Source organism: Neopelma chrysocephalum, unplaced genomic scaffold (genome assembly GCF_003984885.1).
Source record: "Neopelma chrysocephalum unplaced genomic scaffold, ASM398488v2 Primary Assembly neopelma1_72, whole genome shotgun sequence".
Classification (NCBI taxonomy): Eukaryota; Metazoa; Chordata; class Aves; order Passeriformes; family Pipridae; genus Neopelma; species Neopelma chrysocephalum.
Window position 1 is genome coordinate 1679904 of NW_020897732.1, and position 27832 is coordinate 1707735.

At 36.0% G+C, this 27832-nt stretch overlaps 1 protein-coding gene across 10 annotated transcripts in view; it reads right to left on the minus strand.

The window, feature by feature from the left end:
• Positions 1–27832, minus strand: part of ARHGAP12 (Rho GTPase activating protein 12) — a 76242-nt gene that overhangs the window by 19015 nt on the left and 29395 nt on the right. For 4 of the 10 annotated variants that reach the window (XM_027686897.1, XM_027686896.1, XM_027686899.1 and 1 more), the window contains exons 3-9: positions 24349–24612; positions 18896–19036; positions 17223–17303; positions 8669–8794; positions 5035–5109; positions 2348–2409; positions 636–717 (exon numbers count right to left, since the gene is read on the minus strand). In XM_027686897.1, the coding sequence (XP_027542698.1) occupies positions 636–717; positions 2348–2409; positions 5035–5109; positions 8669–8794; positions 17223–17303; positions 18896–19036; positions 24349–24612 (831 nt within the window). The remainder of the gene's footprint in view (positions 1–635; positions 718–2347; positions 2410–5034; positions 5110–8668; positions 8795–17222; positions 17304–18895; positions 19037–24348; positions 24613–27832) is intronic. The other 6 variants (XM_027686903.1, XM_027686902.1, XM_027686901.1 and 3 more) reach the window with 4 other exon arrangements.

Consider the following 27832-nt stretch of genomic DNA (forward strand, 5'->3'; position numbering starts at 1 on the left):
ATATAGCCAATTTAATTATTGTGCTATTACCCTAGAGGTGACATAAAAAACTGAATAATCATCATCTTCAATGTGATGTTTCTCTTGAGGTCTTCATCAGGCAACAAAATAGAAACAAGTACTTGCCATGCACTAAGCAGTCTAAACCAAGATATGGAATCCAGCAAGACAAAGACTAAATTACAAGACAACAATATGACATCACTCAAATAGGCCAACACAAGAAGCCAAGCATCAGACTATTTTATTACATGTATCATATTCATAACTACTTAGAGTTTATGAAAAGATATCCAAGAAGGGTAAAACAAACAAACTGTTCAGACAAACACATTAATAAGGAACACAAAAATATCTGTTCTGGAGTGAAGACTTCAAGCCTACAGGGCACCTGAAGACCTCTTTATCAGTTTCTTACTTGTCAAATATAGACACAGAAGTACAACTGTTTTCCTTCTTATGCTACATCATAGTTGTTACATTAAACTATTTTCTTGCCAACTAACACACTCTTATTTTTTCTAAATTAGGTGTATATATATTGGTATCTAGGCCATACAAATAAGAGAGCTTTAATTTATTGTGCTTTACATGACTAACACTTCAGTGAGGGTGGGGGTTGTTCCTGAGCTTACCCAGCCAGTTCCACTTCCTTGGGTTTTAGTGAACAGCAGTGAGGACCCTTGTAACACTGCCCATGATGACATCCAATTCTTTCTGTAAATAATTGTAAACAAACAAAATAAATTGACTTTGAAAGTAGATATTTAAACTGTCGATCATTGTTGCCCAGCTGACCTGTATGTTAATATACTTAAGCGCATATACAGTCATTAGTGGCATCAGTAAATCTTAATTACTATCATATTTGTAGAAGGGAATGTATGTTAACAGTCTCAGCCTGACCATCGAAGTCTAAATCAAACAAAGCTAATTAGTAGTGGAAGCAGTTCACCAGGAGAAACAGCATGCAATTACAATTTCAAAGGGGCTAATCTGGAACGCTCAGCCTAATGTGTACTTAACAGATCATGCATAAGTACTGCACAATTCTGAAATTCATTGATCACATCTCAAATGCAAGTGTCCCATATTTATGTAATAAGTTTATTTACATTGGCAACAAAATATTTGCTGAAAATCTAAAAAAAATTAAGGAAATTAAGAACAAATGAGTTGTTTCAGTTGTCTATTTGATCTTATGCCTGAGGACCTGCCCTCCTGAGGTTATAAAAAAAAAATAAAAAAACAAAAGTCTTGACAAGCCCTGAATATCTATCCCCATTATCCAAACATAAATTATGACTCAGCAGCTCTCAAAGTGACAGGGTGGACATGTTGCATTTTTCTGTACAGCAGCAATAATCCAGACCAGTGACTCCAACAGATGCAACAGAAATGGTGACAGTATATTGCACCAGTAGCAGCTTACATAAGCCACTGTCCACTCTGTCCCACTGAGCTCTTCGGAGCATCTCTGTAGAACCAAACTAGAGGTCAGATGTGCTGTTCAGCTCCACTGGACTAGGTCAGGGTGGCTCTAGAATATCAGCTGAGTGTTGATTATTTAATCCTCAGGAAAAGCATTGTTCATGTATCAAAAGTCTCAGAAACACTGAACTAGAGGTAACACAATATTAGATGTAAAAGATTAAATTAAAACAAAAAAAAGGCAAAAAAGGCAAAAAGTAAACCTAAATTAAATCTGAGGATGTGCCACACTTATGCAGTATTTTCCATTGACTCTGCAAAACACCAGAAATATATGTTAGCCAGCACTACTTGATTACACATCATGATTTATAGTGCAAATGCCTGCCTGGGAGGCAGAGAAAGGAAGTTGGAAATGAGGTCACTCATCACCTACAGTGAGACTGATGTCGGGTGTTACACTGCTTCAAACCCTTCACATGCAGAGTGAAGGAAGAATTAGGGAGCACATGGCATGTACACTTCTTGGAAATTACAGGACATCGAGTGAAACTCTGAAAGCTCCTCTTACACCAATTCTATCCAAAGAACAAAACAGTCTATAGCCTATACAGATTTGCTCTTAGATCAGTCAATCAATCCCATTTTAAAAAGCTATCTCTCCTCAATACACCTTCATGAATTCCCTGCCCTATGTGAAGTCCTGGCACACATGAGCCTCCGGCTCTCTGAAGTCCATTATCTTTAGTTCACTGGGAGAAACACATGGGATAAGATTAACACTGTGTCCTACACGAAAGCCTCTAAGGCAAATTCAGACAAAAAGTAAGAAGCTGCAAATCCCAGCATGCTGTCCTAACATAAATGACCTTACACAAACCTTAAGCACATGCACTTCTAGAAGTCCAAGACTTACCGAACTTTCTTCCCATTTTCTGTAATTTTTGTCACATTTAATAAACCATACTTTTCTTGGCCCTGTAAGATAAGAGTAAGACATAAGAAATATAAAAGAAAATCTGATTCTATTAACATCACATCACCAAATTCAATCCCCCTAATAATCAATTGCTGGCAAGGAGCCATCTTTATCCATGCAACAACTTCAAGAAACTGTCTTTAAGCATATTTAAATATGCAGAGATGAGCAAAATCAAAATTCCTCTGGGGAAGTACTCATTACCATTCAGAGGGTAAAAAGCTTTCCTTCATCAAGACCTAGGTTATTTGGACAAGCCAAACTAAATAATTTGTGATAGTAGACAGTGGAAATTACGAACGTAAATTTGTAATTATTTCTGTAATAGCACATCAGTGTTTTTGTCCTTTACTAAAAAAGGTTGACAAACAGCCTAAATTCCCTGACAAATTCTTCAAGTAATTTTAACACAATTTCATATTTTAAATAAAACATGGTTGAAGTGCATGAAAATACTAACATATTCATGTTAAAAATAGATGAGAGAAACATTTCTTTGATATTCTTTTTCTTATCCCCAAGGAAAATATTAGAATTTTAAACTACTCAGCTATGTCTTGTTGATGAAAACCATCTATATTAGTATGCCTACTAAAAAATTTGGAGATCAGTCAGAGACGGGTGGAAAAAGAACACTGCTGAACAAGAAGGGTGTTTGCAGGTTTCAAATATCTGGAGTGAGTATTTCTAGTTTCTGTGCAAAAATAATATAAAGGAACATTTGAAAAAGCATTCTAGGATAAAAAGTAAAACTATTAATTTATACCATCATCTCAAGATGAGTTATCACATTCTATAATTTTCTCCTGTCATCCCAGTCAATGGTGTTAAAAGAATATTACATTATTTTTTTAACCAATTCCTTTTCAGTAACAGTTTCTAACTTCATTTATGAACTAAGTTATTAGTTGAAACAATCAACTAGTGAAAGTATCCAAATTAGTTTTATCCTTAAAAAAAATTATCTCAATTCTAGATAAAATGAAAACACAAGATAAATCTTCAGCATTCTCCTCTAAATCTCAAATTTAAGTGGACCCTGACTGCAGAATACTATATTGAAGAAACTTTTTTTGCTGGAATACCATGACAACACTCTTACCAGAGACACAGATCTGTTTTTCATGAACTTTAAAAAATTTTACCTACATATTTCAGACCCAGCACATAAAATACAGAAAGGATATGTTAAAGGACAAAGGTGTTTAGCTGGTGGATCAGATATATGCATTACTTTCCAAAACTGATATTTTCAATAGAAGAAGTGAGTCCCTTCCCTCACTCACCCTCTAAAAGCCAAACAAACAAATTACCCCATTCTTTAGATGACTTTGTGATCCATGCAGTCCTATGCACTGCACCCTTCTAACAAACCTTTGGCTTTAATAAGCAGAACAGCCTTTCACCATCCTTTACGGTGACTGAGCAACCTGTACTTTCTGAAATAAATTATGGTTTTAATAAATTACTCATGATGGGACCAGTGGGGTGCTCCACAGAAGAGCTATTCAGCAAAAGTATCATAATGCCCTACTTAGCAGCAACACTAGGGGGTACTAACGGGAAAATTAATGTAATCGGGAAAAACAAGTGGAAAGCAAGTTAAGGATCAAAATACTCAAAAATTTACCAGCTTTCTTTGGAATATTTAAATCCCAGGTGATAGTTAAAGAAAATATGGATTTTTTTTTTCTGTTATCTAGAGTAGTAGTGAGCTTTTCTGAAAAACACAAGTTTAGAAATGCAAGGTCTGAGCCATATTTAGAGAAATTGTATCACATGCAGCAATAGTTGCTTTTGTGTAAGGCTATCAACTATGCTTGCTCAAGAAACAATGTTTACTTTATTATGAAAAACTGTTTGAAGAGTTCTAAGATTATCATGAATATGCCAGAGAACCATTCCCCCGCATGCAGAGTAAGAATGAAATGAGAGAAGTTGTGCCTTTAATGCCCTGAGGTTCCTACTAAAGGGCTGGTAAAATTGATCAAGTTACTTATTTCAATACTGCTGTAGTACAGTTCCAAAATAAAAAGGATAAAACCTTAATTTTTTTAATTATTCCCTGCTGTTAAAAAAGGAATCACATTTAAAATATAAACTGATATTAAAAAATCCATTAAACATTCATAACGGATTTGACAGGCTTAGGTTTTTCACCTACTAATTATTTTACTAAATCATAAGGACATAGTTTATTTATGCCAAGTCCTCTGTATCTTTAAGGAGACTGAATCAAGTCAAAATTAGAGATATCAAGTACTACAAACTATTACTGACTACTGACAGTGAGGGATACTGTGAAGAGGGGGAATCTGTTAGATGAGAAGACGTAACTGTTGGAGAAAGTAAACCAAGTTCTACATAATTAGACATAACTTTATTCCACGGTGAATTTCTAATTTAATCTTGTATTACTAAATTGCATTTAAACCAAAGAAATTTACATTATTTCCTGAAAGCAGAGTTGGATGTAAAGCATTCCTTTTAAAATGTAAAGCCTTCAAATTGTTTTATCCCATTATTTTTCCCAACAACAAGAAGGCTTACCCTCAATTCTCTACTCATGAATAGCCCAGTTTCTACAACATCTACTTATCTATTTAAACACTTTGCATACTAACTGTGGCTTGATGCTTTGGTGAAGAAGGAGAGGACTCATTTTCAGGAAAGCTGGTCTTAGAAGCAGTTGATGATTCCTATAAAATTCAAATAGTCAATATAAGTTATTATTTTTCTTACAATTATTTTCTCTTTTTTTGTAACCCTAAAGATACTTTCTCTCTCCCTCTTTTTACATACTCACACATTAGGAAAAAAATTACTTCTTTTCATCACTCATGACAATCTCAGCAATATTCTAAACTTGCTTACTAAACAGTGTTCTTACAAGATTTACAGACAACACTTAAATTGGGTTAATTAATACATAACATTTGAAAAAGATGTTAATACATGCTGTAACAGCTTAAAGCAAAGCCTTCATCCTTATTAAGGGGTTGATCTTTTGTATGACACTGCTATCAAATTATGAAGCTATTTACTTATTACAGGGCATCACATACTAAATACTATTTTAAAGAACAAAATATATCTGTGTGGTTAGTTAATATAAGATTAGTATAATAAATCATTATATGTGTAGAAAAACATATACCAACTCTATTAATTTTTGTGAGTCACGATCATTAATTTCCTTATAATCAAACACTAAAAATCTCTAAAAGTTTGGGGTTTTGTTTTAAACTAAATTTTAACTACTTATAAAGTACTAAATCTCTAAAAACTAGAAAAATTGCCCATCTGGAGCAAAAAAACCCAAGGCCTGTGCATTTCCTCTGAAGTAATGATTGCTTTGCACAAATATGTTGCTTGAAAATCTGTTAAAGAATTTCAATGGAAGAAAAACATCACTTTCTCTGCCACAATTAACACATTTTCCCCACTCCCTCTTTTTAACTCCCTTGATAACTCTCCCGAATTCAGTTTGCTTTTGCAGCATTACATAACACTCTGCAAACCTGTGCTTTAAAATTCACTTGTAAATCTACCTACAGAAGTGGCCCACTAGTTTTCAGTAGCATAATAACAGAGAGCTTTAGCACTCCTAAGAACAGTCTAAAAGTTCCATATTTTCAGATGTCTGCAAAGAGAAAAAAATTGTTCCGTTTAAGAAAATCAGCACTGTCCCTCCCAGGAAGGTATTTTTTCCTCTGCTTACGACGTTTTCTAGCTGATGGCTATACACAGATATGTGCCACAGCCAATAAACTGTTAATAAGTATGTTTGGTATCATCAAATTCTCATGAGCCATAGCAACCCATACTTTCACTCTGACACATTTCAAGTACTCTTTTGAATGGCCTATTTTCATACAACTGAGTTGTGTTGTTTTTCCAGGAAAAGAAAATAAGGAAAATAAAAAGAAGATAGCTTCCCTAGGAGTCAGCTAAAAAGCAAACTTGCGGTTCATGTGCCTATCCAGACAAATACCAGTTGTTTTCCTTCCTATTTCATCTGGATTTGGGATAGCTTTCACACAGGAAGCAACTCTGGAACAAGAAACCCAGTATTTACAGTAATAAACTATTTCCTTTTCAGATAATAATTTAAAGCAAATATACTAACAGTGTGCCTGCTAGTGGTAATAAAACAGGTGCATTAATGCACTAAAAATTATTTGTCTTTCCACAAAAAAGTTTAATGCTCCACTACGTATTTTTAATTTTCTCAAAGCATTAATGTTGTGCTTTATATGAACTATAAGTCTCCTTACCATTAAAAAATACATGCTGCCTACATGCTTTGAAGCTGTTAAAGGAATGTTAGCCTACTGCCTTAGGCTTTACAAATAAGGCTGACATATACAATTTCTTTTGCTTATTAAACTTATGATTTATACACATTCATCTTTGCTTCACTGTGTTTAAGTTCTTGATACCTGAATACTGCAACTTGAAGAAATGTAAACAGCTCCACTTATTCAATGTGTTACAAAAGCTTCTTCATTCAGTGTACCACTACATGAAGGTCTTTTCAAAACAGAAGTAAATCTTACGCCAAAAATTAAAAAGTCTTACTTTAAAAGCAAAGCAAAAACTTTAAGCTACCTCCCACAAAATTGTTCATACCTGCAAGGCATAAACTGCACATGAAGCTAGAAGTGTCTACTCAGTTTTGATTTATCAAGGCTCCATCTCGGCTGTCTCTCATGCAGTGCCACAACACACACTGAGTACAGAAGGATGTGTAAGGCAGAGGAAGAGGAGGAGGAGGGGAAAGGAGCAGTAGCGGGATCTCAGAATCGCTCAACCTAAACTAATGCGCACAGGTGCAAACTCCCCAGCCAACCATGGTCCACTGCCTCCTCAACACCACATAGGATATATTCTAAACTGACAACTCAAAAGCTCAAGATCAAATCCAATAAATCCTATTCTGAAGAACTAAGTCAACTCCTGAAAAGGAAGTCCATGAAAATGTACTGGAAACAACAAGTCGAGCAAGTAAAGTTCTGAGTAGCAGATCCCTTTTCATTACAACTACTGTGTTTTGTGCATTTAAATTTGCTTTTGACATCTGTGATTACACAAGCCTACTCACAGGCTTTTCCTTACACTCCCAAATCTACATTCATTTCATTTTTTTTTGTATCTTTAGGAAAATGGAGTTTACAATGCCATTTCCTGGTATCTCATTCTGAGTACTCTGTACTAATATTTCAGCATCACAAAGTATTTCATTTTCCATGAATCTTGGGACAGACTGCAGTGAAATTAAAGAAACCAGCAAGTCACCACCCTACACCACCCATTTCAGTTCCTCCCTGCTCAGCTCACATCAGCTCTGCCTGTGGATGAGGAGAATGTCCCAGCACAAGCAGAAATGGCTGGGACAAAAGTCAAAGTGAAGAGAGACAGGCAGAGGGAGAGCAAGGGAGAGAGAGGCCCCATCTCCTTGTTGGCCTAAACAGAATCTGCTACTGTGCAGCCCAAAACAGACTATCAAAAAGGGGCAGAAAACAGCTTTTGTTTTTACTGACCCACAGCTCTTTTCAGACTAAACACCAGCTCAGCTCTGGACAGGATCAAAGCCAAGCGTTTCAGCACTTTCAGTACCATCCTCTGCCCTTCAATAACAACATTAAAACTCTGCGATAACCACACACAGTTTTTCTTCTTTCCTCGAGATATTACAGTGGCACCCAAAGGAACCATCATTGAAAAGATAAATACAGTATATAACACTACTATTTAAATCTTTATGTCATAGTTTTTACTTTAGCAAATGCAATTTTTATTTCAATTCTATGTATGTTTCAATTATTCGTCTGCAATCTTTCAAGTGTATTTCTACTTGGTGTTTCCTACAATTAAAACATTCAAGCTTGAAATATCACTATACCTTACAGAAGAGCCTTGCCCACATCCATAATTCTCAAATACAAACCCTAATTACAATTCATAGCTTAAACTGAAGTGAGAAATTCCCAATCATAAGTAAAATTGCTGTACATGCCAACCCCTGAACTAGCACTAGTTAAAATACTTCAAGGACAACAAGAAAAGAGCTACTATCCACAAAGTAACAGTAGTAAAGTTATTGAACAGCCCTTGGTTTTGCTGAATGTTGTACACGACACAAGAGAACATAAAAATGAAATTTCAGAAATTCATGCTTACTCATATCTGTTACATTAAATACTTCAAACATCAGAAACAGCTGGTATTTCAGCGTGCTGTTCAGCTTGCTCCTACCTTGTCGTTGGTGTCCAGCACAATTGTGCTGTGCCTCCATTTTGTTAAAACTATTGGTTCCTGTAGCCTCCTGTCCAGACTCCTACTCTTTATTATATCTCTCTGCTGCTGTGGTGAAGCATTATACTAAAGAAGAGAAAAATAAAAGTGTAAGTAGAATCTGATTCATGTAAACAAGACTTGGACATACCACTCACATGCCTAAACAGTGCAAACTTTCAGATTCCTACTGTCACCAAGGATGTGAAAACAGTCTTGGTTTTATTTTGCATTTGGTCTTCAGAACTCTTTCTCCTTTAGTCCTCTTTGAAGCAGTGACTAAGACTGGCCTGTTGGGATAACTCTCCATTGGCAGAGAGATATTCAATTTCTTGTGCAAGAGCTTACTGCTGATTTTGCAACCCAACAGGGCATTGAGAACCACCAAGAAATTACAGTAAATACAAGATTTAATCATTCACTCTTCATATTGCACTGACAGTACTATAGCACCTATCCAGTTCATGTGTAAGAAAAAGAAAACCCTATTATCCTGCAGTAAGGTACCTAAATTCTTAAAATTGCCTGGGTATAACTCTTTTTAACCCAAAGATTTGGGATGTCTAGGAGAGAAAACTTGAGGGTGAGGACTTGCTTTTTCATAATAAACACACCAAATTACTTATAAAAGAATTTTCTGGTGTGGGACATACACACAATGTACAAATCTACACATTCTATAAGCATGGAAAATAAATATTTAGTAGGAAATAATTTTAAGACTTATTAGAGCTGTAACAGCCAAGGACAGACTGTATTCATCATAACATAGGTTTTCTAGTAACTCATGCAAAGATATAGAGACTGAGAAAATGTGAAGGTCATGAGAAGAGCACAGCATTTAATTAGATCTCAGAACTGTAGCATACTTATCATTACTAGTGTTGACATTTTACATCATAACAATCAATACATTGTAAAAAGTTCTAAAAATATTTTAAACAAAGTTTAATACTAAAAATACAAACAAGAAAAGACAACATCAGCATACGGGGTTTTTAAGTCATTAAAAAAATCTCGTTCTTTCTAGTCATTATCAAACTAAAATCTACACATAGAAAGAAATTTAAGGCAGCATTTTTGGAGTCCTGTAAAGCACTAGAATCCACTAGGTAAAAAGTAACAAAGGAAAGTCAAGTGCCCCTTTTATTTGAGAAGGCTAAATCAATAATCTTTGCAAGCACATCGAGTTCTATGATTTTACTACTGATTCCTACTGTAAGCTCAGATCCTCAGGTCTTCTAAGACAGAACAACCTATACCTGCATATAACAACAAAGCATGGCAAGGTTTAACCTAAACAACATAAATGCTAAATCTAAGTTAAATTGCATAATAGTTGTATTTATTGCCCAAATAAAGAACCAGCATTACTACTGCCATGGTAGTCACGATGCTTGAGTTAGCTTTGTATTTCACTATGAAGAGTGAAATAATGCTCCAATAAGTCAACAGATGCTTAAAAGCTAAATAACTCTAATGTTTCAATAAATTATTTCAATAGGCACAAGAGAGAAAAATACTCCCTGGTGAATGGATCTTGCAGTACCGAGAATAAAAGTTGGTAGCTCATGTACAGACAGAAATGTATTGGCTGTCACTGCAGGAATTCGCTTCCGAGCCTGCACTGCCTTTGTACTGGATTCAGCACATTTACACTCACATGACAACTGCTTCCTTACAATAGTGAGGTTTCAAGCAACTCTCTGTTAGTCTCCTTGTTAAATCAAAAGCTGAAACATCATTCATGCTACAGGGGCTCTAATACTGGCTTACTTTCTTGTTACGGAAATACCCACTCTACAGATGCTCCTACAGCCCAAACTGCAGCAACAAGCTGAGCAATCTGCAACAAAATTGCCCGTCAGTATTACAACTAAAATCTAAACAATTTTCAGTTAAACTATGTCTAAATCACAAATGGCTGCAACAAACATTATTCCTTGCAGCAGCTCTAACCTATTTAAGTAGGCAATTCAAACACATTTCTTGCTATGAAACAGAACTGCTTATTTCAGAAATAGATTTACACTTTAGTGACACCGGTGTACATTATTTATGGAAATCCTCAGTGCACTTTCCATTTGAGTAACTTGAGGAATTGAGTTTAAACAAAGACGTATTTTAAAGTAATGTATCTTGAATTTAAGTCTATGCTAAGATATGGGCACATATCCTAACATACATTCAGATATGTGCCCATATCTTAACATAGACTTAAATTATGTTAGGATATAGGCACAAGCCTAATTACAGGTGTTCTATATTTAAAAGGTGCCTCTGATACTATCACAAGACATCAGGAGTTAACTTATCTAACAGACAACACCATCTTGAAGGAGAAAGGACTTGTAATATGAAATTTAAGTTTTATTAAACATATATAACAAGAAAGCAAAGCAACAGTATACGGAGCTCATCAACAAAGCTCTGCTGAAAACTCTGAAACACTGAGCTATATGCATCTTAGCAGTTTAAATAATTTGCATTGGTGATACAAACAGTGTCAGTAAACTGACAAGTCTTTAAAGGGAACATTTGACATTTTTGCCCCATTTTCTCACAATAGAGACTTCAAGTAAACATTTTTTTTTGCTCAGATCTTTATGCAGGGTTTGTTTTTTGTTTGTTTGTTTTATACATTATAAATAGTAAAACTAGCGAGGTTGTGGGGGGAAGTGATGTGAAAATAAAAAGCTTATATATTTTTGGGTCAAGACAAGCCTCCACTTTTAAATTACATGAACTGATCTGTGATCTCCAAGGAGAATCAGAGTGAGATTCAGACACTGCTCCAGATTCCATACTGTCCAACAGAATTCCCCATCCTCTAGACCAGGCAGAGTCCACCAGCTAGAGGGAAGCAGCCAGAGCCAGTAGCCTCACCAGGTTGGATGACGCCACTCTTCTACTCTTTGGTCTGCTCTGACCCAATCTTAGTTCAAAAAGCCCTTGCAGAATAGTTTCAGCTCTGATTCACTTACTGATCCTCTACAGGACACCCACTTCCAGAGGAACTGCTGTCTCTCCCACATGCATTTTACAATATTTACCACTGTTTACCAGCAACAATAAGCAACTAGGCTGGGCTTGCCTCCCCTCACACAAAATCTTGTTTTAACATAACTCTAAGAAGGCTTTCTAGGCCTAAGTCTTGGGATAATCTTTAGATCAGGCAAGGGCCCTACACTGCAATAAAACTGATCCATCCAAGACTGCACATTGACTGGCAGGATAACCTCTGCTATAGCCATGTGCCTTTATAGCATCTTTTTAGGGTGCAATGCTATTTTCCGAATTCTAAAGCTTTTCTATAATGTAGCACACAACTCAAAATATACACACTTTTGCTCCTTGAAAATCCTTCACAAACTCAAATTTGTCACATCACATGAACCCATCATAACCTCAGTTTGTTCCCCATTTCATCAGGAGCATCTCCTATAACAAAGTGAGCACATCAGCAATTTATTCATTTTCTGAATATACACACCAAGTAAAACAGACATCTTCTTGTAACAGCTCTTGGTGTAGGTTAAGGACAACAGTGGTATAAATTTAGGTCACACAGTATTCTTTTTATTGCTGAATTTGTTCAATATCTTCACTGTCTATGTAGAGGCTTTCTTTGCCTTGGTATAAAATTTTGTAACCCTCTCAACTGGCTGAGTGATTTATATTTAATTTTAACCTGATATGTGGCATGGCTCAAGGCTCTGTCCTAGCCTAATTGTGGCTGAAATAAATGTAACACCTCCAAGTTATTTGTAGCAGTTGTCCCCATTCTTACAGAGATGACACAGATATGTCAGCTTTAAGAAAGAAAAAATATTCTTCTTGGTTTGTGTTGACAAATTCTCAGCCAGATGAAAGGAACTGGGTGGGTGAAGGGAGAAAAGACTGGGAAGCAATGGGTACTGAAAGTCAGTAAAGACTTGAAGTCAAGTATTTTACCTTCACGCAATCAGTGATCAGAACAGCAGCATTTAAAAAAATTACTGTGCTATCCTAGTACCCTTTAGCAATATGTTATTGGCAGTTGTCGCAATACACTGTCTGAAATAGAAGATTCTTTTTTTTTTAAAAATTAAATGTTGCCTCAGAACAAAACAATTCTCTAGTGCTACTACTGTCATTGGCTTTGAACAAACTTTTTTTGTGTTGTCATAAACACCTACATTACAGCTTATGCTTTTCTTATCAACTAAATCAGTATCGCTTTTTTTTTTTTTACCTATATAAATAAATAAATAAATAAGAAATATTTTTATCTTTTTAAGGACTTCATTCCCTTTCCTTCTCTAGGGAAAGTGATTCCTCATTCTCTGCCATAGGATGCCTGGGTGGTAGCAGTTGGAGGTATCAGCTGCACTTGAAGGAACAGAACCCACATAGAATGAAGAGACCACTGGGACAAGCAGCTCTAACTCTAACGCACAAGTGACTGAAAGACACCTCTGGATAACCTGTTTTGTTTGCTTTGCTGTCTTGGATGCCCATTGCTTCACCTTTTAATCCTCAGGATCACCAAGACTGCTCATCTTTGATGAGCGCTCTAAGTCAGCACTGATTGCCACAGGTCCTGCTGCTTGCCTAAGCAAAAGCTGGGGGCACTTTCCCCTCCTCCCTCATCTTATCTGGGAGGAGGGAAGGCAGGTGGGAACCACAAACACCAGGACAAATGAGGAAGACCAAACCAGGCTTTGTGAGTACAAATATACATATTAAAGAGAAAGGCAAAAGGGGAAAAAAAAAAAAAGTCTTCTCATACTTATCACAGGTTTGTTGTACCACTTATGTCATTAAAAACAATTTAGATCCTTGGACCAGCTAGACTGTCTCAACTTCCACCAAGCAATACAAAATTTTAGGACAAGAATGTCAAGCTGATTCAGTATTGTTAATGATACTGTCTAGTACACTGACTTGCAGTAGATACAACTGCCAACACACACAGTTTGTAACCTCAAAAGCAGCAGCTCAGAAGAAGACAAATTTACCAGAAGACAACCAAGCCCTCTTTACATGTTTGCATCTTTATTTCCTTTCACCATATGATCGTGTGACATCTTCCTGACATGACCTGCATCATGTTTTACTGTCATTTTTTCAGCTACCATGCTCTGTGTGACAGCATGTGGGTCTCCACAGGAAAATCACTCCCCGAGTACCAGAACTGAGGTCCCTGAGCTCATACCCCATGTTGACAGTGCACAGAGTGAATTAACAGAGTGTTGGTCCATTAAGACTGCTAAAAATTAAGCTCCTCCACCTTCTGTTTCCTCTGTGGATACAGCAAGGGGAGCTTGTGCTGCAGGCACTTGTGAGAAGAAAACATGCAATTGCAATGGCACAGTCTGTAAATATTAACACCAAAACTATGAGTTCACTCCAGAGGATTATAGTATACATTTATTTTCTTTCAAAGGCTACTTTCGGATCAGAAAGCTCACTCGAAGGAGGGCAGGTATTGGCCTAGGAATGCATTTTAAAAATCAGAGAGATCTTTAATCTCTACTTTTTATTAGGTTGTCCTCTCTAACTCGCCTTTGAGCTATTTTTCAATATTTATTACATAGCTTTCCTGACTTTTTTTGTCATTTTGATAGATTAACTTTTTTAAAAACTTTAGAAATTAGAGTGTTCTCACTCCTGAGATCAATTTAATTACCCCCACCCTTAATACAGATTTCTCATTTGCTAAAGTCATAAAACTCATATTAGAAAACTAGGTTTCTGGAATAGGGCTGTAGCCCTTCTCAGCATGATTTAGGTATTGTTCATTCACTACACAGGAAATAAAAATATTTTATCATAGTGATCTGAGCAGGAATGAACTTTTATTAGTTAGTTTGTTGGGTTTTTTGTTGTTTGGTTGTTTTGGGTTTGGCAAAATCCAACAGAATGCTGCACAGCAGAAAACTCAAAGTCTTTTGCAAGATGTAGTAGAGACTATGGTTAAAATATTATTACCCATTTTAAAGATTAATTCACTATGTTCTTCTCTTACACTACAGAAAGCTGGGTCACACTCGTCATAAGCCTTAATAGACTTTGCAGCAGTTGTCAAAGCTACTCCATCTGAAACATAGCTTTCAGCCAGAGGCATTCAGCTATTCCTAGATGTTATTTAAATTCACATGACTGGAGGGCTTTCTGTGAGACTGTCTAAAGTAATTTGTTTTGTAACTGCCCTCCCTTCCCAACATATACCCTCATAATTTTTAATACACGTACAAGAATACTGTGTTATTCCCAAGCATGTGCACATTTACAGTTAATGCTATTACCATGAAGATTTTTAATGTCACAGTATTAGCTCAGCTAGTGTGCTATTTCCAGAAACCTCTGAACTATTTTTAGTTCTAAAGAAGTTCAGATTATTAAGAATCATCTAACAAAAGGATTATCTTCTTTTTCTGGTTTAACAGCACTACATGATCATGCTATTCCATCACTTTATTTCACAAGTTTTGGAAAGCAATATTTGAGCTAAATACACTGGGATCTAAAACTGACCAAGAGTAGAGTTTTTTCCTGGTAACTTACTTTTCATTTAAGCAAGTGTTATAACACCGAAGTGTTTCCATGGTTTTCTTTCATTACTCATGAGAGTTTTCAATATAGATTATTTTTCTTCAAAGCAGTTTTGTGGTCTGCATTGTCTTTCCAATTCATTTGTTCTAAGTACGTTTAGAGCCAGCTCCAGCAAGATCTTTGAGAGACTAATCTTCAATCACACTTAATTATGTTATTATGTTATAAGAATAACATCTCCAAATATATAGTTATATAAACTAGCCAAAATCTTTTGTTGAAATATATAATCTATTCCACAGCATCTAAAGTTAAAAGCTAAGGATTTCTGGAAATACATAGGCTCTTGGATCATGAATCCAAGAGCCAACTGCTCATTTTCTTCTGTTAACCTTACATTTGCTGCCAGCCAAGATTTACTAGTTTCAAGAAGGAATTAAAAAGTACATTCTGCCCATATGAATAACAAGAAATAATTTTCAAGGAAAATTTGTAACAGTAATATGTGATGACTTTCATATAAACAAGAACTAAAGCATATCAGATCACGAATTCCAAAACAAAGGCTATGTTTCATTCTGGAGGGGGCTGTTAATACAACAGAACTCAGATTTTTTTAGAATCACTAAAATAGCATGCACTAATAAATATTAGAATAAATCCTAATAAGCCTCAGGTAACGGTACTAGATTATCTTTGTGACTTATTCTAGTTGGATTAAAGGTAATTTGCTATTTAGCTCAAATCCAAACTCAATCCATTTTAATGAAAACCAGCTTCTTCCAAGTCAAAACTTTCTGCATTATAGAAGTCATAGAAAGAAGTACTCAAGACATTTTTCCCCAAAATTAACTTCATTTATATATACTGAACCAATAATTGCTTCTGGTGAAACCTGGTCTATCAGATTTTCAGACGTCTAATAAATCTGATAATAAAGCAATAGCTACATAGCTTCTAAAACCAGTAGGTACAGATTATATTGTTATATTTATGCATGTTACAAAATTTATCTAACATCAGACTAACATAGGAGAATTCCCAAACAAAACTCAACTCTTCAGTGACTCAGATACAAATTCTTCTACTAACATAACAAAACAGCTTAGTACTTAACTTCACTCATAAACTTAGATGTAAATATTTTCTCACAAATATTATGAAAGCACTATCTATTAAGGTTGCTCCTTTAAAAGTGAAAGTGACTTAGGACACTGATTTTTGTACTGATGAAACAATAATGGAGAAACATGCTCTTTCATACACTTATGCACACAAGTCCGTGTGAAACACAATTTTTTTACTGGTCACACCTTACTATGTAGGATTGAACAAGCATCCTAATAGGAGAAAAGATGCATACAACAATATCATTATGACAAATGCCCTATAGTTTTTCAAAGTGAAAATGAGAATTAAATAGTATTAGGTACAGCTTCAGACTACCAAGTGTCCCTAGATCTGTCACTTCCCTACAAATTTCTATTTTCATTACAAAATTAATAAATACCAGAACACAAGCATGTGAAATTGTGTCATCCTCAAAGATACCACAAAACTCTGCTGAGACTTTTGTTTTTCAACAGTTGTCTTACAAGCATTTAGGAGGCTACTAAAAATAGACCAGTTTCTCAGGGACATTTTTCAGTGAAAAAAAATTTCTTTTTTTCCTATAAAGGTTTCCTTATCACAGCAAAATCACAGATATTATTCTGCAGCCTTGCATGAAAAGCTCAGTTCAGCAGAGATACAAGATCTCCTTTGACATCTGAATAATTACATACATCCATTTTTCATGTCCTCAAGTATATTTTTTTCCTCTTCAGAATCAAAAATTACACAAAAATGCAATAAATAACAAAGTGCAATATTTAAGTCCTCTTGTGGTGAATAAGTCTCATTAAAGGCCCCATAGAACATGTATTCAGGAGAAGGGGAAAGCCCCAAGCTGTTAAAGTTTCTTTTTTAGGTCACTCACCTTAGGTAACTCCCATTCTGATCGGGAACCATCAGCACTGTAGTAGTATGGTCTACCTTGTTCATCTGCATGTTTTATCCACTGCAGAAAGAAATGTGATGATACAAAATGTAATCAGTGACAGCCAAAACAAAATCTCTGAGACCTGAGATTTAAAGTTAATTTTTAATAAAGTGCCATCCACTTCAGCAGTGTCTAATGCACAACCTACATTAATTAACCAAGGTTAGATTGCAATGAGAACAACATTCTGAATTGGGTTCATTAACATCTTTTCTTTCTGTAACTCCTCAGAAAACAGTCCTGCAATATCATACAAGAGATTGTGATGAATAGATATTCTTTTAAGTTGGCATATCTCATTCTCATCACCATTATGTTCTCAATTTAAGGAGGCACAATCTTTCCATCACATCCGTGTCAGGATCTTATACATAAAATTACAAGAAGCTCAGCCAGCAACTGCTGATAATTTAAGAGATATATGCATTTGTTGAACAACTTTTAAAAAACATTAATGGGAACATGAGATGGCAGTTCCTTGATAAAACATGAAGACAATATAATTTCTGTAACCTCTACAAGCAACTCCTACAATCAAAGAGGTAAATCCATGACACCTGGGACTGGTCATGCAGAAAGGAAAGAATTGTGATGAGCAAAAATCTACAAGAATATTGCAGAAGAATATGCACAGAAACTCTCACAGCAAGGCTCTTGGCTCAAGCAGGTTTCACAAAATCATCTTCCAATAAAATGTGATAGGAAACACTGTTCTCTATCAATCCCAGTGCAATTTAAAAAAAATGTCAGCATATTTGCTAAAACAGAGATATGCTCTCTACAGATGTTTATCAGAAACAGATTAAACAGGATAAAATTCCAAAACTGAGATAAAACTCAATTATTTAAAAACTTCTTGCAAATAAAACTTGCATATTTCAACTGGAGAAGAGGTGGTGCTATAATACAATTAAAAAAGGACTGTTTCAGTGAACACTTTAGAAGTTTAAAAAACCAAAATGCAACTTTAGTCAACAATTAGAAAAATGGACTGCTTTGCAAATATAAGCAATTACTGCCCTTTATCCTATGTGGGAGAAATTCTTATGACATGCCCAGAATAACAGTAAGTTGTCTGTAGCAATTAGACAATAAGAATAGAGCACAAATCTGCTGATATGGCTGTAGTTTAATTACAAAGTTTGTCTAAATCTGAAAGCAGTATTGAAAATATCTGATAAAGGAAATTATGAAACTGATAAAGTTGTATTGTATTATATTATATTCAGTTCAAAACCATCCTGACTGGAAGGTCTATATAGACAAGAGCAGCTCTGAAAGGACAGTAAGAAAAACATTATATTGGTATGAAGCTCATTCCTGAAGTACAACCCAGAGGATGAGGGAGGGTGGGAATTATAAAAACTATACATAATATGTTCATTTAATAATATCTGATATACAACCGGAAATAAGAAAACTTTTTAAATAGCAAAGGACATACATACAAAAAAAAGTCAGTTCAGTTGCTAAAGTTTCATGTATATTTAAGAAAACAAAAGGAGATACTCCTGAGGAATGCTTTTCACTTTTGGAAATGCAGATTTCATTTCTAGGAGTGAATTAGTGGAAAAGATTTAGAACACGTGATGAGAAGAAGGAAAAAGTACCTTTTCATTAGTATAGTCATTGGTATATAGGGTTTGACCATGTTCATCCAACTCTTCTGACCAACCCTTTGGAGGAGAACCATACTGACTATCTGACTGGCTGTAACAAGAACTGTGGTCGTTTTCTTCTGATGAAAGATGCTACAAGTAGTCAGAAACATATAAGGCAGTTTTGAGAATGAAAGTGCTTTAAAATCTGAAAGATCAAAGATTATTTGACTAGAAAGAGAATAGTAATGAATTCAGGGAGTTCACATTTTATATCTTACATCAAAGAATGAGATGCATTTTCACAGTACAGACAATTCAAAGTATATTCAGAACAACTAGTTTATACTGATACATCTTTTTTTTTATTTCCACTATACCAGGTTTCATCTACTCAAGTTTAAACTCCAGGGTTTTTTGCTTATCTAAATTTATTCCTACTGAATGATGAAGAGAGTTAGCTTTAGTAATCTGCATTGCCTCAAAAAACCTGGGATACCTGCTAACTTGGTTTTCTGGCAATATCACAACTTTCATACCTAAATTCTTTTTTGTTTCTCAAATACATCTGAAAATACACTTATCATTAAGGACAACTTCAAACTCCAGTTGCACCTTTTTATGCCCCAGCACTTCACAGTACTTGAGCAATTAATCCTAAAATACTAGGAATTTCCACTCTCCTTCTTCCAACTTTGATGCACATGACAAAGAGCAATGCAGAAGCAAGGCTTTCTACCAGGCACAGCTAGTTGAGATGCAAAATTATTTTCTGAAGATAGAAGCGAATCATAATGTGAGAAACAAGTTTGACGTGCGCAATACAGAAAAAAGACTTCGCACACGTCAAATAATTTCTGTTCCCTGTAAACCTTGTTCGTCGCCTTGCTAATGTATTGTAGTCTTAGTCTAAGCATCCATTCCGTGCATCAGAAAAAAATCTCCTTGTTTTCATCTCCCATAATATCTCTATGCCATGGTCTCCTGAGGAATTCAATGTAGATTTCCTTTCAGAGTGTCTTGGATCCTCAGCTAGCAGGAGGCATTAACACTCCAGAGGGAACATCCTGCTACTCAGAAACTACAGCAGTAAAATACTGACTACTGTTCAGCAACACTAGCATAAGAGTTTTGAGAAAAACTGTAAGGAGAGGACTGCAGGAGAACAACAGAATTTCAATTTTAAATAGGAAAAAACCTCTCCTAAAAACTTAAATCTTACAAAAAAATGTTTGATTATCAGAAACTGTTTTTAAAAGTCAGTGGGTTTAGAGACTACACGTTTAGTGACATTTCCAAATGATTACTACATCAGTTTTTGGTGTTACTTCTCTGAGTACCTTATCACTTGTGTGACAAACTCCCTCCACTGACATGAGCCAGCTTAACAAGCACAGCAAAACCCACAGGAAATTTTCAGATCATTAATAAAGGAACATGAAAAAATTTAAGTGTCCTCCACAGTTTACAGAATGTGAGCATGTAAACTATAGACTAACCAACGCTACCTCTCTTGCACGTGGGGTAATGTGAAACTCTGATGTGCCAATTTCTAACCACTATGGGGAGTCTTCAGTCCCATTTTTATACTTGCAGAATTAAGACTGAGGAGTTGCTGATATTGGTCCCACTTGAACTACTGTTTTATAAGATAACTATATTGTATACATGGGCAAGATGAGCTCGCTAGCCCTCTGGCAGTCATCCTAGGAGAAGGACAACTCTAATTCCAAACCCAGGCAGACGGAGCTCGCTTAGCCCTGTAAGGCCATCCATCTAAGAGAAGGATACTCTAATTAAACCTACGTCCTGAGGACCTCGCTGCCACCATCCAAGCTCACTCGGCCCTGGCAGATGAACCTTAGGATTAAAGGGTGGGTCCACTTCCGCACATGCTGCGTCTCACCTAAAAAATCCACTGCGCAGGCTCGAAGGTGAATGAATGGTATTGTATACATGTATTTTGTTTACCTTGTTTCAATGGTTAAATATTAATTGCATTGACATATGGTCAAAGTAGTAGACTTTGGACATTTTTATTATTACTATCAGCTGGGATTGCAATAATATATTGCATTTGTATGTGCCTCTTCCAAGCAACTCCTGATACTGAAGAAACACCCTACACGTGTAAAACTAAACAGAAGACCTAAAAATGAAAATTCTCCTAGAAAAATCACTGCTGTTCAGTAAGATTGACTGTTAATGTGCCTATCTGTAAGGCATCCATGTAATGATATTTAGATGCTTCAAGGTTTAACTCATGTCCTGTACCTTTGTAGATCTAAACTTCAACAGAATTCCTGAGCTGTTACAAAGTTTGCCAAGCCAAGGCATTCCTTGTCGCTCAGCTAGCAGGAACAACAGCTAGAGCTGCATTGACAGGGGTTAGAGAATGCTGGCCAAATCACATTCAACAGCTTTCAATTTCACTTTCAACACTTTTTCTGTATTAATTGCCTATATGCTTTTTAAGTATGATCCATGCTTTTTTCCCCAGAGTCCCATCCCCAATTATACTATACCACACTTAAATAAAGCCATCTTAAGCAGATAATTACCCAACCTTTCACCTTGTGAGAAACTTGCTGTGACACTAAAGGGAATTACTGAAAAGGTCCCCCACATTATCACTTCTTTGCTTTTTTCCGTTTACCTGGAAAATTCTTGGGGGCAGAGACCAGTTCATCACCATGCATTTAATAGGAACAGTTACTGTCTCTCTTCTATCACTTAACTGGTCTTGTTTTTAAAGTTACTACTACTTCTAAAAGTGAAAATAATAAAGAACACTAACTAAAGAAGCTAGCATCCCTATATTACCATTTGTTTGTTTTGGAACAAAAAACAGGGAACGAAATTGCACCTTGGTCATATGTTTTAAATGTAGTTTTGAATTTAAATGAAATTCCTTTGCTTTTCTACAGCTTGTTGGGTAACTTATTGATGTCTGCTTCACATTATGGCCTCCTAGCTGGGTATTAGAGGTTTGCCTTTCTCTGATATGGTGACATTCTCATTCCTTTTACAGTCCAACTTAATTAAATCACTTCACTTCACAAATTTCTCCTAGTTACTGTTAAGCACTCCTTCCTCAAATACCTTAGCAAGTCATTACCTCTAATACATTTTATCTGCAATTCCAAAATCTATACACTTTCCTAGAGGCCCTGTCGATAGGACTTCACTGCTTTCCCACACCCCATCCATATAAAAATATAAAAACCATACAACTGTCATAAGCTACAACTGTTTGTGCCATGTCTGTTACCAACTTCTTTGACAAATTAGGTGCAATTCTGTCCCTTCTTAATTAGCCAATAAAATTCAATTTCCTAACCATAAAGTTCTAAGATTGACTATAAACTATTTCATGTTCTAACGTATTACACATATATTAGAATATGTGATCATTCAAAGTTCTCATTTTTACATCACCTTGACATTTTGCTACCTAATAAGATACAAGCTCCTCTGAGGACAAATTAGTAAAGATACAACTAGGACTTTACCTTCCTGCATGTGCTCTTTTATCACTAAATGAGCATAACTCAGACTAGTGTAAAAAACAACTTAACTTTATTATAATAAATTAAATTTAGTTTTACTAATTATTAGGACATATTTACTCTAATTCTTCACAATCAGACAAAATTTGGGATGCCCTATATTTTACTGTAGCTTAGGCTTGGATCTCAACCTTTACTTTATTTTTTTTTTAAAGTACTTTTGACCAAATCTTAAGTATTAGTCAAAAACGAAAAGGAACACAAACAGTGGAGTGTGATGTACAATCTCAAATGCAGAACAGAAAAGGAAAGCGGGGGGAAGGGAGAATTAACAAAAAAAAAAAACAAAACAAAACAGCTTCAAAATCAACACACGACTGCTGGTAAGTGGATTGAGATGACTTCGCAACATGTATCTCCCTAGACTCAAACTTTGATAATCCATTCAAGACACAAATTACTTAAGGAGTTTATGCTACCGGAAATACAAATTAGTGTCTAGTTAAAAATCAAAACATGTATTATCATCCACTGGTCTCACAAAGACTGAAGACTTGATATAACTGCCTGAAGGCCAATCTGTGATACCTCAAGCATAACAAATAAACAGAAGAATTGAGTTGAAAGATGTTATGGGCAATAAAAAAAATAATTAACAAAATGAAGCATTCTGAAGATGCAACCATGTGATGAAGTCATGGTACAGGGGTATGAGGAAGAATCAAAGGAATCACTTGCAGATGGGAAGGGAGAAAGAATTCTTACAAGACCTTCCATGAAAAGAAGGAAGAACGATGGTAACAAGAAAACCAGTTACACTTACTACAAGGAGAATTACGACTCAAAAAAGTAATCACCTTATCCAGACTAAAATCAGAATCTTATCCAGCAAAAGGACAGTCAGTGATAAATTAATAGACCATCACCAGAGATATCAAAGGGAAAGGCACCAACATTTCACCTGTTTACCTCTTGCTGCCATTAGCCTGTGGCAAGAGAATTTGGCTATTTAAATGTTTGAGGATGTCATGGCTACTATGAAGACCATCGCCAAAGGCAATGAAAGGTTTCCTTTTTCTCTTTCTCTCCTGTTTCTGTTACTACTGTTCCAGGGGTAGACTTCTATGACAGGCTTCCAGCAATCAAAAACTTTTGAGCAGTCCACAGTTGGGAAATATAGATAGATATATATAGATATATACAGATAGATAGATATATATGTGCTATATATACTTTATATAAATATATTGGCCCAGGAAAAAAAACCACCTAAACTATATATATATTTGAAAAGGGTATAAAAAAGTGGACTGTGTAGAAGATTTCTTGAGAAGTATTTGCTTTTTCTTTCAATCAGGAAACTGGTTAACCTAAGTACTGTTTGAACACGAGCAGTGTTTTAAGCATATTTAAATAGTAATATACATCTCACAACTATTCCTTTGCTTAATCTGAACCACTGCAGTTCAGATAAACAGACATCGCTGTCTGGCTTTCCCTACCAACTGGCTGCACAGAATAAATTGACACCTCAGATATTATCCCAAATTATCTTTTAACACAAATAACTTCACAGGAAGCTTCAACTCTCTTAAGCGAGGTTGGCAGCAAAGCTTTCCCAAAAGCAAAATGTTTATATAATGAAAAGAAATACATTGATATATCTAAAGAATATGTTTATGGCCTGAAGATAATCTAGTCAAAAGCTGCAATACCTGCTGAGGAGCTGTTTTTACAGGCATTTTTACAACTTAGTACTCTTGTACACAGTTCATGTACACATTCTCATACACAAAAGTAACTGAAGAGTGAAACTGTTGACTACTTCATACCAAGACACATAACAAAAAAGAGAAACTAAGACACTCCTTGACACCTTGAAACTCAGAGATATCACAACAAAAGAGCATTCATATGCATTACAATCTCAATGCTTGTGATCTCAGAAGGAACTACCTCAGGATCTGCATGGCTCTGGGAATCCCCTTTATTAATGCTTGCATCTCGGGCCCACCGCGGAGGTTTCCAGGTTCGCTCCTGTGATCCTCTGTTGTAGTAATAACAGCGTCCTGTCGTATCTTTATGGGTTTCCCATTCCCCATTTATTTGGACCGGAGCACTTGTAGGTAGTGGAGGAAGTGCAGACTGAGATATTTTCAGTTCTTGTAAATTAGCATAAACTGGTGAATCAGGCCTCCCTTGGCTTGGTGGAGTAGTTGGCTATTGAGAGAAGAAATGTACTGTTAAAGAGCAAATGAATTTTTGAATGCTCCCTTACAAATCAGAATACAGCAGCAAAACAAACCAACAAACTCCTCTTTTTGTTGTTAAGTACAAAAGCACAAAGGACAGCCACAAGATGCTGGGGTGGGAGAACATTAGATTGTTAATTCTAAGGTAGATATCACAAGCTCTCTTTATTTAATGCTGAACCAATTTCTCAGCATTTTTCCAGATGACAGCTGCTAATTATGTCTTACAGTGGATTTGAAATACACTGGAGTCATCATCAAAAAATTGTATGCTTGCCTTGCTGGAAAACTTCAGCTTTACAGTTCAAGTATTGCTTAGAAACTGTAAGTAACGTGAGCTTGTTAAAAAAAAAAAAAAGTAGCATTTCTGAGATGTCACTTGTTAGGCAAAGATTGTTCCTCAACCTTTCCTCCTCACTGCTAATACAATGATGGTGAATGTAAAGCAGCACTTTTATTTTCTCAGCATGATCTAAACGGAAAGCCCAGCTGGAAAGATGAGCACAATGTTGTGACTAAGAAACTCTGAAAAACACCTAGACAGTTTACCTGTATGCCTTTCCAAACAGATGCTTATTTAAAAATATTTTAGGCAACACTACCAAATGTTTTGATTACCGCTCTCTTCTTGTAGAAATTAAGTGGATATTCTTACCCACCTGCTATACATGCACAAAACCAGAACAACAAATACCTACATCGACAATTTCTCATTAATAAATAATTTTATAACATAACAGCCAGCAGAAGTCGTGGTTAGAAGTCCACAGCACTTTCTGAAACCATGAGTACTTTTAAATAAGCCACTAAGGTGCTTAGGAGAGAAATAAAGTTTCAGATGTTCAATTTTTGAAGTATAATACAAACATGCAATTCAGAATGCAAGAGCATGTGTTTTCACAAGAGCTGTGATTATAAAATTGTGAAAGCAGATAATTATTAAACCAAATTGAAGAGTTTCCTGGTAATGCAATGGCATCTCTGTATTTTGGGGCACATTATTTAGGCACTCTAAGGGAAGAAATTATATAATTCATACCATCCCCTTGGTTTGAATTGAGAAGCTTTGCTGTAGGCAAGTCCTTGTGCCTCTTGTTGCTATTGCATTATAAAAGATCTTTTATAATGTACTTTTAAACATTAAAATCATAAGATGCTAATCTAGGCCACATCTAATCATAAATTATCAGGGTTTGCTCAGGCAAGACAGCTTATCATACCACACAATCAGATATAAACTGATTGCACCACAGCTAGAACCAAATATGGGCAATATCCACAACCAAAGGGGGAAACAGCTAGAGAGGAACTTAATGAGATTATAACGGGCATGGACTTGTTTTGCATGCCTTTAAAAGAGAAAACACAGCTTACTAGATATAGCAAGTACAGTACATTTAAGGCAAACCACAAGTGCTGAAAAAAAAAAAAAATGCAGCACTGGCAAAATCAGAGACCCAAAACTAATTAGTACCCTCCTCTACCTAATTCAAAGGAAAAATCTGTTAAAAAACTTGATGAACAGTAAAAGGCTATTTTTCTACTATCCAGGTCACACATGCCTGCCTTTTTTTTATGTGAGGAGGGTAGAATGGCTGCCTTTGGTAGAGTGTATCTTGAAAGCACTGACAGCATAAAGAGCGCTACTATGAACAAAGCATCATCTTTCAGGGACGATCCTTGATTTCCCAGGGTGCTGGGGCAGAAACCTAGATGTCTCCTCATTCAAGACTGCAGTTCCTGCTTTGGTTTCCCAATAGCCTGCAGAGCTGCATTTCCCATGTAAATCACCCTGCCACACAACCACAGGGCTTGTCATTGAAATGACACCACACACCTGCACCACAGAGCACACAAACCTTCAGCTCCTTCCCCTGTTTCAAGGAAGTGGCACCTCTAAGCACCCTGGCTGCTGCAGTGGGACGCTGGTGGCTTGCACAACCCTCACCTCCTGAAATTCCTCTTCCACACAAGACCATAAGAAGGCTTTGCTGTCTGGACCGCATTTGCCAGCTGCTTTTTTTGTTTTAATTAGGTGCCATCATTAAAAGAACAGTTCTGTGTATTAATAAAAGTGTTTTCTATATAGGCTGTGACACAGAATGCTTGGTATAGTTTTAGGAACATTTTCTCAAGTAGCACATAGGAATACAACCAGCACAACTCCAGATGAAACTGCAGGACATGGATGTGCTAAGCTAATACTGGGAGCTCACAGCCAATGTACTGCCACACAACTCCAGCAGCATATTAGTGACGTTTAAAACAGCAACATGATATGAAAGTGTAATGAGGGATTTTCTTCCAAATGCTTAGTGCTTCCAAACTCAATATACCAACTTCTGATTTTCAAGGAAAAGCCAGAATTTTTGTCCTAAGCAACAAGACAGCTAGCTGTCCTGCCAGCCAACCCTGCAGCTACTTTCATTCCCTATTGTTCTCTCTTCTGACAGATTTTTAAGGGAGAATTGCAAGATTTTTGAAAGGCCCTTGGAAGTTACTGCTTTCGGTACAGAATTAAAAAAAAAAAAAAAAGGCAAAACCACCAATCTGAAAACAACACACAGCTTAGCTCATAAGTACATTTTTGAGAGATACAACTTTATCAGGAACTATTTTAAATAACCACGTAGCATACAACAATACTTCCTCATACGTCAAGTCATGTGATGAGATTTGTTGTTGTGTCTACAATTACGCTCAGTCCAACAGCACCCAACCTTATCAAGGCCAATTTTGTCAAGAATTTCTTATTTATTGATAAGAAAAATAGCTTTTAGAAAGTTCAAAGTTTTCTGAAATTAACTTTAGTGTACTTTCTATGCCAGTGTTGGCAGGAAGGTCAACCTCCCCCTCGCCCCCACCTCCCCAAGTTGGGAAGGGAGTCCTGGAGGGGCAGGTCCCAGTAGATGTCCCTGTAGAGCTCCAGGGCCCTGCACCACCCCCCCCTTTCCTTTCAGATGACCATTTTTTGAGTTCAAGACTGTATTCTGCAAAAACGTTTAATAGTTTCAAGCCTAAAAGTGGATTAATTTAACTGTATTCCTTTCATTTACCCAAACCATTACTCACTGCCAATATATAAATCCGAATAGACAAAGCATTACCTAGATCAAAATAGTTTCTGACCACTTCCATGGCTGTTTTCCCAAAACCAGACATACACAGTTAAGGGAAACTTAAATATA